General features: G+C 34.2%; 1 protein-coding gene across 3 annotated transcripts in view; it reads right to left on the bottom strand.

Moving 5' to 3' along the window:
• Positions 1-2,429: 2,429 nt before the first annotated feature.
• LOC149789048 (uncharacterized) overlaps positions 2,430-12,392 on the bottom strand; it is a 235,513-nt gene continuing 225,550 nt past the window's right edge. For all 3 annotated transcript variants that reach the window (XM_089975233.1, XM_089975235.1, XM_089975234.1), the window contains 2 exons: positions 9,975-10,129; positions 2,430-9,460 (listed from right to left, as the gene is read on the bottom strand). In XM_089975233.1, coding sequence (XP_089831359.1) covers positions 9,343-9,460; positions 9,975-10,129 — 273 coding nt within the window. In that variant the 3' untranslated portion in view covers positions 2,430-9,342. The remainder of the gene's footprint in view (positions 9,461-9,974; positions 10,130-12,392) is intronic.

Raw genomic sequence — 12,392 nt, forward strand, 5'->3', positions numbered from 1 at the left:
GAAATAGCTCCTCTATCCGAATGGATGGTCATATCAGCATCGGGTGTTACTGAAGAACTTCTTATCATGTCTTGTTGGTCCTAAATGAAAACAAAGTCATACTGACATAGTGTTTTTACCAGAAGACTTGTGATGTCTATTTGGTCCTAATGAAAATAGCTTCACAGAGGCCATCTTGAATATCTTGTTATTATTATTATTCCTTCTGAATGGAAGGTAATATCAACATGGGGTTTTCACTAAAATATTTCTCATGATGTCTAGTTGTTCCTAAATGAAAATGGTGCTGATTTTTTGTCCAATATAGCCACCACAGCAGCCATCTTGACACTTGTGTTATAACTACACATCCTGTATAGAAAGTCATTCAGTTAAATTATTTTGGCCCACTCCATATCCTCGTTCATGAATAGAAATTGCTTAGATAAAATTACAATTCTCAGATCTGGCAAACTGTTATTCTCAGACCCTTTCAGGTAGTGGAAAGATTTAAAATTAAAGCTGGGAGGCCAGAGTTTATATTTATGATACAGCATTTTCAAGGTCTGATGATCATGTATTCAATTACCAGTTCTGAGTATGGGTAAAATGTTCCTAACTTTGTTACAACTTCAATATTTTCTGTTGGTTTAGAAACATACTTGTCAGGAAATTTAAATTTTATGTTCTTTTGAAAATTATTTAAAATATCGTGTGGGGGGGGGCAGCCCCTTTCTATAGCCTTGCACTTTATTCCGACTTTATCTAACACCTCAGATGTATTCTTTTACCTTCAGCTTATTTTCCACATCACCTATTCAGTTCATTCCAACACCTTTGTCAGTCTCTTTCAGAATTCTTCATCTGCACACTCTTATTACCTAAGATTTTAAACTTTACAGCTTCAGCACTGAGGTTCCAATTACAGATATGACAACCCTTTATGAAACATTTGCCAACTTGCATGAAAGATGCCTCTGCAGCTGTCAAATTTCATGCCATATGGGGGTCCCAAGTGATCTAAAGTGCTCACCGTTCCGGATTACTGCCATCTCACCTCTGTCTGCGTGGGTTTGAGTCCAAGGCTCGGCTATCATGGGTACATGGGAAAGCCTGCCAATAGCTTCTCATGGGTCGGTGGTTCTTCCCTGGGTTTTCTAGGGTTCTTCCTCCACCAGTTATACTGTCCGCCATGTATAGCCTATCTTGTGCTGAAAAATGGCATTAAACCCCTAGAACAACAACATCATGCCATATGAGCTGAGGACAGAATCAGAACTCATTATCATCATCCCTGCTTGAACGCTCAGACACTCCACCCCCTCTTTCTGCAGGCTACCATGTGGGAATTTCTTTGTTGAATTAGTAGCAGGATCATATGTGAGCAGACAACTAATTAAATTCTCACAGACCATATTTTTTTAGCTTGGCCAAATTACTTAACATGTACTGTTGTGGCAAGTCCAGCAGTTGCCCTGTATAATGAAATGAAAATGGTTTTATGTTCAAAAATACAGTTGTTTACAGTTTATCCATATATAGGCTTCTTGTGAAGATACAGTTGTGTACAGTTTATCTATACTTAGGCTTCTTGTGAAAAATAATTTTTTTACAGTAATTATATTCAGCAAATCAGAAATTGTGATTCTTTTAATTACGGTATTTAATATGCCTCTTGAAAAAGTATGTCAGTAACCAAAATTCAAATTTTACTTCTATGGTAATTATTCACAGTCTCAGACTTCTTGTTTTGTAGATCTCAAGGTATTTATTTCAATTTGGAAGCCTGCTGTGTTGATAAACTGACAGCATTTCCACAACAGAATAACCGTTTGCCTCTGAAACTTCTCAGTATATCCAGGAAAGAAGTGTTTAGGCTTCTATGTGGATATGTAGTGTGTATCCTAAGCTAAATGAATTGTGATGCACATTGCAACACAACTGACAAGCGAGGTAACCCAGGATAGTTCACATAGGGCTCTAAATTGGTATAAAATGTACAAAATTTGTGACATCAAATATGCTTACATGGAATTTGTATCATTTTCCATTTTTTCCTTAGAGGAGCCTGTCTGGCAAATGATTATATGAGAGGTGTGAATGTACTGTTATTGCCATAGAAAAGGGATGTAAATAAATCGCGAAACCCACTACTCCATCACAGGTTTTAATTTTCACCACATGAGAGAAAACAAGCATTCCATTTAACTGTTATTGAAATACCACATTAAATATTTTGTTGATTATCAAAAGAAAATGTTTCCTTGCCCAGTGGTTTAAAAAAATCAACTTTTTATTATGACATACCTCCTTTATCTGTGGTCCCAATTCAATACAGTGCATTAATGAAGGTCCATGTTGAGTTATGTGATTGGAATACAGGGTTTAAAAGTAAAATGAATTTTCATAACTAGATAACAGAATAAGAAGGAAAAAAATATATGAGGAAAAACGAGGACAAATCTTTATTAGGAAATTTTGTTGCTCATGAATAAGATGTTATCACTATTAAAGTTTGTGTTGACTTTTGTATAAATGGTATGAATGACAAATATTCTACAAAAATATCCTATAGGAAAATAATTGATGATTAAATTGTAGATAAATTTAAATTTAGCCAAAAACAAACCACAAGATTGCACGATAATCGATACGTCATATAATTTGATCTACAAGCAAAACAAAGGACAATACTAAAAAATTATTACATTTTTTCATTGAAACACAACAGTATATAAACATGTTATATTTAATTATGAACACAGACTATCATGGCATTTTAGTCTGCATATTGTAAAACTCTTTAGCTAAATGTTCATGGGAAAAAAATCATTGTCAGGTGGTTGACTTTTTAACTCTTAATACACTAGCCATGTTGACTTGTCCATAAACATTGTAAATATCTGATAGTGCTGTGCTCAGTCACAATCCTGTAGCAAATCTGAGGTTAAGGAAGCTTTTTTCCAACGACATGACCACTTTCAACTTGTCACAAATATTTATGGGGTGTGCTTTTTTAATGTAAAGTTTGTAGCATGATAAATGGGTTTCTAATTTATAGCATGGAATTCCTCAGACACTGTAATTCATGTGAATATATTGGCAAGTTAAACCTAACATAGTAATGATAAAGCATGAGGATGGGATATGTAGTTGAAGATTATTTATGTACTTGGTTATTTACAGGTACATACCCTGTTGTGAGCATTTTTTCGCTGATTTCTTCAGGCTGTTTTTGCAATTTTGCAAATAGTGCAGTGTGACCTTTCAGTAATACAGTATGTGCACAATTATATTTAATTCATATTATGAGTAATTTTAATTCCATGTAAATATAGCATCAGTTACTGACTTATGATATATAGTTCAGTGTTTACATTGGAGAATTGTACAGTGCAATCTTCCATTAAGCATATATAACAAATAACCACTATTGTGCTGATGTGCCATTAAATGCTATTGCATACATAGGATGGTTATGCAAGGATTTGCATGAGAAGAAGGAATCAAACATGCACCCTTTTGGCCTCAAGTCTTGCATGCTAACCACTGAGCCACTGTAGACTGCTAATCTAGGAGTAACAAAGAGCATATCCAAGCGTTGCATGTTTCTTATCTTTCCTTATCTATCACCTTTAAAACTGGGCATTAAAGAATTCATCTACCTAGAGCAAAAGAGGTAACAAAGACAACTTTCACTGTAGATGACAATGAAATCAGTCTTGCAATAATATAAGGGCTAAATTAAAAATGTCACAATGGCTGGTGAAATTTTAAAACTATTATACTTGCTTACCAAGATAATTGGGCATGACATAACTTAAAAATTTGCCCACATTTTTTTACAAGCAGGGAATGGACTTATAATCAAATCCAATAGAATCAAAGTGTAATCTGATACATTGAAAGTCGCAAGGCCTTTATGCAAACTAGTGTATTTCTTACTCAGTCGGTGAAGGATAAAAGCTACAAGTTGGCTTATTGACCTGTACTGGATTTTCACAGCACATCATGGATAAAATAAATTGGGGACAAAATGATCTCATGTTAACATTGATTTTACAATGGGAATGTGTGATATGTGATTTAAATCTTACAACCAACTAAATGTTTGTTGGGTCGGTAGGTGTGATACAGGATTTAAACCTTACTGAATGACTGTTTGCATGTAAAGAGATTATGTAACTACCAGTACTAAAACAATCATTATAAATCATGAAACGTATATAAATTTAGAAACTGAGATATGAACCCTGTATTTCAACATCCTCACTTACAACTTGCAATATGTAGTTTATTGGTTGTGGTGGGAAATTAAACAAAGCTTAATTATGTAATACTAACCTGCTACTATTGCATTGCTTACCTTTTCTGGGAAGTCAAAGCCCCAGTCTGAGCTAAGTATTCCTTGCTCCAGTTAACTTAGTAACTGGAGGCCCAGAACTGAAAAGAACATGATCCCAATCTGATTCCTTTAATCATAAGCAACATATGAAGTATATTCCTTTTTTGACTTTGACCAAAGGTAGGAGCAGGGAATCTTTGCATGAATAGCAGGTGTTACATACTAGTAATTAAAATTAGTCCCCACCACCGCTTTATTTTAATAGCAATAATACAATCAATATTACTGTTGAATTGCTGAATTTGCAAGTTACTGGAGAGGTTATGGCCACAAACAAAAAGTTACATAAGAAAACCAAACACACTTACCCTTACGCTAAGGGTATTCACTACAGTCGGATGGTATTTTGTTTGGTCATGTGCTGGCATAGTTGGACCCAAGAAGTAAATACCTTTGCACTGGTGTGTTAAAGATTGAAGGTAAAAAGATCATTCTTGGGCTTATGTATCAACAGATAGAGTAGTTTGTTGAACCATGACCTATCAGAACCACAGGGAGGGGGGTGGGGATGATGGCCCACAGGACAAGTCTGTACATGGAGATCTTGACTTGGTGGAATCTCATATTTGAGAGATGTAGAAAGGGACCATGTTGTTCATTTCACAGTGAAGAAGTCCACTATGGTCTCCTACAGTTGAAAAAATGCCTCTGCTACCAACTGGCTTAGAGACCATCCATGAGGTCCACAGGACCCAATCTGGACAGGCTGTCCACCAGGATATTTTATTTACCTGAAATATGACAGACTCCCAAAGCAGTCCCTGAGGAGACTGCCACTTGGAGTGAGGTTACAGACTTCCAAGCAAAGATAACAAGTATGCATACCTCTATGATACTTGAGGTACACAACTACTTATATGTTGTCTGTGGCAACTATAATGGTGTCTTATGAGGTTGACACTAACTACATATTGGTAACAGCTTTGTTGGTTTAGGTGAGGCTGAATGGAAGTTCAAATACCTCCTGGCTGAGATGAAATTGGATGTATTTCCTGTGAGGCAGGATGATGGGGATGCAAAGGTATGCTTTCTACAGATCAATAAAAACTGAAGGTATGCAGTTTTACAGATTAATGAAGACTTCTCAGTGGTAGGGCTTTATGGCATTCCTAACTGAGGTGATAGTCTGCATCTTGAAGCATTCTGTCCAAAGAAATTTTTCTTAAGGTGTAAAGCCTGATGATGAATCATACAAGTTGAAGGACAGAGAGGAAGATGTACTGTGTGTTGGCTATGACTAAGGAATAAGACTGGTATCATGTTCTTTTCATTTCTGGACCACCAGTTACTTGGAGATAACATTTAGCTTGGACTTCAACTTGGCATCCAGAAAAAGGTATGTAATGCAGCAGTAATATGTTATGTATATCTGTTATTAAAACGTTAATTTTATGATCATATTGAAATGACAGAACACTGTTGGCATGGTTGGCTCACAATTAGTGAGGCATCATAGCTTGAATGGAAATGTTTATAGCAAATTATGTTTCTTCCAAAATACCTGTGCAATGATATTAACATCAGTTGAATAAACTTCCACTACCTCCTGAATCCATAACTCCTGGATTAAAAAACTTTGTCCTATAAAAAAAATATAAAAATAGTATCTAAAGGAAGAATCTCTTCCAAGATACAAATATAATATAATTATCTCCCCTGTCATTGCTTGGTTGCTACTCATATAACGTGTTTCTCAGTTTGAGTGATGATTCTTGCATTTGTAGGAAGGTGTCAGAGGGCTTATTCATTATGTGATCAGGTAAGTGTTCTCAGAGAAATATAAATTATATTTACAAATTTGCTTTCTCTGTCGAATATATCGCCTGGTTATATTATCTTTATTAACCCCCACAAAGGATGTGATGAAATGGATTTCGTGTAAATGGTAAAACCATATGCTATATCCTTATTGAAGAAAATTATGCTAAGACCTATGATGAGGTTGTCCTATTATCAAAAACGTCTGGTTGACATCTGAACATTCACCACTGTGCCCACCAAATTCAGTTCTTTCATCCCTGAGGCAAAGTCTTGAAGGTGGAAGCTAGAGAAAGTCAACTATGCATGTTAGCTGAAAACCTCACTAATGTCATGAATCAAATATTGCTATTAAATTCAAGGCTTGCAGAGATGGCTTAAATCTCATGATATTTTCAGAAGGCAGATATGCTAAGTGAATCTTCCAGTTAAGCCATGATGCTAACGCTTTGGGGTAGATCTCTTTGTGTCTACTATGACAAAAATGGTATTACGGTATAATGCACATGTTAGAGACAAGTCTGTACATATGACAAAGTGTATGGATGGTATAGTTAGAGACTAAGTTCACAATGTTGGAAAAATAACATGCACAAAATTATGGATAAAAATTAAAACATAATGAAGTCACAATACTCAAAGCAAAAATAAATCAATAAAATAATACTGATTTTGTAAGTGGCTTGCTGATATTTACTGAAAAATCGTTGGATTTCAGGAAGTCATCAGATGCAAGGTTACCTGTATGAAACAAAAGATTAAACCTCATATATGGATAGCCACCTAGCACTGACAGGGAAGATAATTATTTTGGCCTCTTTAAAGCATTTCTTCCCTTAAATACAGCTTTTAAAGTCTAAATGGCATATAGATGGGAAGACAAACTTATTGTATTTCCATGATGGCTGAATTGGAGGGGGGGATTCTCCTTAATGTAATCAGGTAATCGTGTATCCAATGGAAAAATTTCAAAATTATGAGATGAAAGGAAAATTAAAAGAAAATTCAAATGTTTATTTTGTGGTCATTGCTATTTAAATTAAACATACTAGTTTTAAATATAAGCATTTAGTCAACTTGCCATAATAAAAATGTTAGCATGCTTTTGGAAGGAACTTCACAAGTAACAATTCTTTATAAGCCATTGCAGGAGATAAGTAAACTGAATATTTTGATCAAACTATTAGTATTTGCTAACTTCCATTTATGCCTAGTTATTCAACTTCTTGCCTGTCAAATTTCCAAATCCTTTTCACACACCCCACATATACATTTCAAAATTCACACCCATTTAAAACTAAATTTTTTTTCTTCTGATTGTAACAAAAGCTTGACATCAGCTCTCATTAATAAAGATATCAGAAAAATGTGTAACTTGTATACTGGAGTAAAAGTACCATAATTTTATCTTCAAAAATTAATTTGGCCATGATTCTTTGCAAATCTGCAATCATGATTCAAAGATAAGCAGCTTATCCCAAAAGTGAAGGTCATACTGAGCATTGCTGTGGATGACACATGTCCCCAAAGTGAAGGTCATACTGAGCATTGCTGTGGATGACACATGTCCCCAAAGTGAAGGTCACACTGAGCATTGCTGTGGATGATACATGTCCCAAAAGAAATGTGCATTGTATAGTGAGACAAAACAGGATCGTATTGCTATGTGGAGTGAAATTTTGCGGTCTCCTGAGACAGAGGTTTAATAAGAAAAAATGCATTCTTAACAACAGATGTGACAGTATTGACATTTACCAATACAATATGTCGATAAATCCGTCTCGGTATAAGATGTTTATTTTGATGGTTGTTACTGTTATATCGAGACAGATTTATTGATCTACCTACACATATATAGCACTGGTAATTTTATGTCCAGATATCTGTTTAAAAAAATTAACAAGTTTGATATCTCAGAAAAAACTGGCAACAAAACAAAGCATAACAAGCATATCCATATAAATAAGATCTATTACTTGGATTTAATACACCTATGCATGGCACAGTATCAGACTGCACATTTCTATCATTACAAACATGATAAACATTTCACATAGTAACTAAAGCTGTAAAATAAAAATTATAACATGCATATAATTGTGTATCAAAGGTATATTACAGTCTTAGACTATAGTTCCCTTCTTTGAATAACTTTTATCATTGATAGATAAGTAGATTCATCTATCATAATCTTATTATAAATTTATTGGCCCATTCTATAAACATTACCAGAAGTATTTTTGCAGTAAAAATATAAAAACATTGATGAATATTACTGTCACAATAAAAATATAAGAAAAGTTAAAAACAGAAAAATTGCAGGACATCAATGAATTCAATTGCAGATGAACATTGTAGATTATAAGTGTTGTATTTAATGTTCATATGGTCTACTTTGATGAATTCTTATGAAATGATAATGAATAGTCCTAATTATAAAATTTATTTTCAATACCGTCTTGTAGTTTCACTTTAATGGTACAAAGCATGAAACAGATGCATGTCACAAATTCTGGCTAAGTTTTTTGGCCTGTCTTTTTAACTTTTTGTTCATGGGTACCAATATGAAACAACCATGTTTCAACCATGTTTTAAATGCCCCTGCATACATGTGATAAATCTGAGATCAACCAGGAGCCTCCTTTGATTGTAGGTTAACATCCGGAAACCTGGCTGAGAAAAATAGCACAGATTGTGAATCTTTAAAGATAAAGTTATTTTAAAACGCTTGCAATTTGGGAAATTATGATGTTTATATACATATCTCACTGATGTGCCTGAAGCATTCAACAGAAATAATTTAGGCAAAAGATCATATACAACAACAACGTAGACAAACAAACAAGCCTAGAGTTATAGACAAAGTCCTGCATGGGAATGCCAATATCCTGAATATGTGTCTACAATAAAACATCGAGTTGGGTCTTGCATAATACCATTTATACTTGATTATGAGTCCAAATGCAAACTGCACAGACCCAGATCTGCCATCACATAATGTATTGGCAGGTCTGGGTCTGTGCAGTTTGTTAGGAGTAATCAATAGAACAAACAACAGACCCTGATCTGCAAGAGCATTATATGATTGCAAATCAGGATCATTGTTGTTTGTAATTTGACTTGACTTATAATCAAGTATGTATGGTAAATTTCATAAGTCTCATTGGCCTGATATATAAAATGTCCAAAACAAACAAATGTCAGCAATCTGAATTGGAAGTAGTACTCGATGTGGAAGCTGAAGAAAGCCGATTGGTATCAGTCATTTCCTCATTAGGCAGTTGTAGTAACACCATTTTCTCTAACACTTTTACCCATCTGAAATGGAAGAGACACATTTTGTTATGTAGGTTCTGCCATCAAACAGATCCTCTAACAGCTAAGAAAACTGAACATAAATTTAATTGGATCTTATATTAATTTTGTAAAATAGTTGAGAGCTCTCCATACAGAATGAATGTTTAAAACTCTGTCAGTATTAGCACTTCTAAAATTTAAACTTGGATTATTTTTTATTTATTCTTATAACCGTAAGTTCTAATTTTTTTCATTTTTACAGTATTTTTCCAGGGAAATAAATAATTTGTTAAACTTCTTAAGCTTGTTGTTTTCACTCTTTCTTGTGTTACTGTTTATTTGAGCCTAAATACGTAACATAAGAAAGTGAAAACAAGCCTTTTTAAAGCATCTACTAATTTACTCTCTTAAACCAACTAACAAAAAACTAATATTAACATTATTATTGTGATTATAATCTTTCACATGTTTTTACTAAAAAGTACAGAAATATCTATCTGTTCTGAGAATCTTTCACCACAGTCCTAATACTTACTGTTTCACTTTAGTCTCAGTGTCAGCCTGGAAGTAAAACGTGTCCAGATTTTTATGACACAGTTTAAACACATGAGTTTTGTCTATCTTCTCGCTTTCATCCACCAGCTGTGAGTTATAACCTGGCAGTGGGAGAGCTGTCATGGCAACCACATCCTGCAATGCATAGTGTATTAGTTTGTATACAAGGAAGCACTCTTGTTTTTAAGACTGGCCACAGGTAGATTTCTGATTATCTGCCTGATTAAGAATAAACTATTCAGGGCTGTATGCCAAGGGAAAATGTTACAAAAGCAACCAGCTAGCTTGGTTTGAGATTATGATATTCATTATAATATGGCTGTGTATCTTGCCAATATCACCTAACTCTACTTTTATCACTTTTGGAAGAGATCAAAGTCTGTTGTAATGTTGTTGTTGTAATGGGGTTTAACACCATCTTTCAGCACAAGATAGGCTTAACATGGCGGCCAGTATAATTGGTGGAGGAAGAACCCGGGAAAACCCTGGAAAGAACCACTGACCCACGAGAAGCTACCAGCAAGCTTTCTCACATACCCACATTAGTCAAGCCCGAGACTTGAAGCCACGCTGACAGAGGTGAGATGGCAGTGATCCGTAATGGTGAGCGCTTAAGACCACTTGGCCACTCGGGGCCCCTCAAAGTTAGTAATTCTCAGGAAAAACAGATCTGTAATTATTCTCTTTTCTTTCCATTAAAAAATAATTAAGGGCATGTTTGTTACCGTCTTACTAAATGAATAATCTTTTACACTAAGTTCTTTGCATGGTTTAAAATTGTGAAATTTGGGTATTTTGGACTTTGTACAGAAGACATTTGGTATAACTGGAAGTGGATGAAATATGCTCAGAAAAGGTTTGCCTTGTAATTTTATTTACATAACATTCCCTCAGTACAGCACATGGATAACTCACAAATTTACTTAAAACGTGGGAGGCAGGTGATGATCCCATTTTTTTCTTATAGAAAATACCCCCCCAAATAGGCCAACGTAAGCTGAACAGGAAAAAAATTGCAATTAAAACTGCAAAATGATCTTTGATATATCACTTGTTGCATCCTCCAAAATGACAGTAAGTGCCTGAAAGTTTGAATCAACTTCATGAAACTTACTGCTTTTAGTATGATGTAATATATTTTGTTACATTTTCTCTTAAAAATTTTATCAATACAATGTAATTAACAATAAATGATGAAATACTGAGAAACGAAAATGTTGGAATTCCTACTGGTGGTAACACTAAGAAATAAATACCAATTAAATAAGTCTTGTCAAGTGAAATTTGTATTTCTGTTTTATTTTTTAAATCTGGTTTCAGTGTGATCATAGCAAATTCAATATGCTGTCTTGAAAATGATTCTATGAGAACCTAATTAAATGCTGATTGTTTAAATTTGTGAGTTGCAAAAGTGTCTATTGCAGTGTTAAAATAAATTAAAAGTAGACCTGCTCCATATTATCATGTTAACTACATCTTTTGTTTCAAAGCAAGTAATGAGGATACGATAAAAAAAAAGTTAAAAGGCATGCAAATTATACCTGCATAGGAGCTAGTTATGGTTGAGTCAAGTCAGTTCATTTCAACTGACCAATCAAACACTTCTAAATATTGCTATGTAAGTAACATCATTGAAATATATAAAAATTAAGCGGTGGTGTGTGAGTTGTTGATTTAGAAGTGTCATATTCTTTCCATTTTATGACAACCATGACAACATATTAATGTTGACAGTGTTGTTGTTTAATCTGATAATGACTGAGATTACATGGGATACAGTACATTCTGAACAAGCCACTGTTTATACTGCTCACAGCATAGATTCTGATCTGCTGTCCAGTAATTCATAATGCATCAACAGATCTGAGTCAGTGTTGCTACACTTAAGATTTTAAGCAAACATTGTAGACTGTAGCCTGTTGACAAATAATGAAGTTCTGAGTCAATAATATTAGTTGTAATTTGAAGTTATACTTATGATTTCAAGCAAACAGAATAGACCTTGACCTGCTGGTACATAATGCATATCTGGGGCAATGCTATACACAGTTGGATGTGTATTTTATTTACACAGATAAATCTGGTAGATAAATGATATAAATAACTAAATAAAATTGCAATGGAAGATATACTTCTCTGAGTAAAATTAAAAAAATTCGATCGATCATTAAGAAAAGCATTTCCTACTATTTATTGATGTTGTAAATACTACTTAAAGAGAATCTAATTGTTCGATTACACTTTTTTTATCTTATGTTTCCTTATGGTAAAAATTTATAAGAATATGTAATGTTGAAAAACTTAGGGACAGAGATATAATTCCCAACAAATCTGTTAGAAAAATTAGGGCTGGATGGAGGTGGGTTGAGATAGATCTCTCTTTTTGTGTCTGCAGTCA

This window comes from Sinohyriopsis cumingii, chromosome 11 (genome assembly GCF_028554795.1).
Source record: "Sinohyriopsis cumingii isolate HCF-2022 chromosome 11, ASM2855479v2, whole genome shotgun sequence".
NCBI classification, from domain to species: domain Eukaryota; kingdom Metazoa; phylum Mollusca; class Bivalvia; order Unionida; family Unionidae; genus Sinohyriopsis; species Sinohyriopsis cumingii.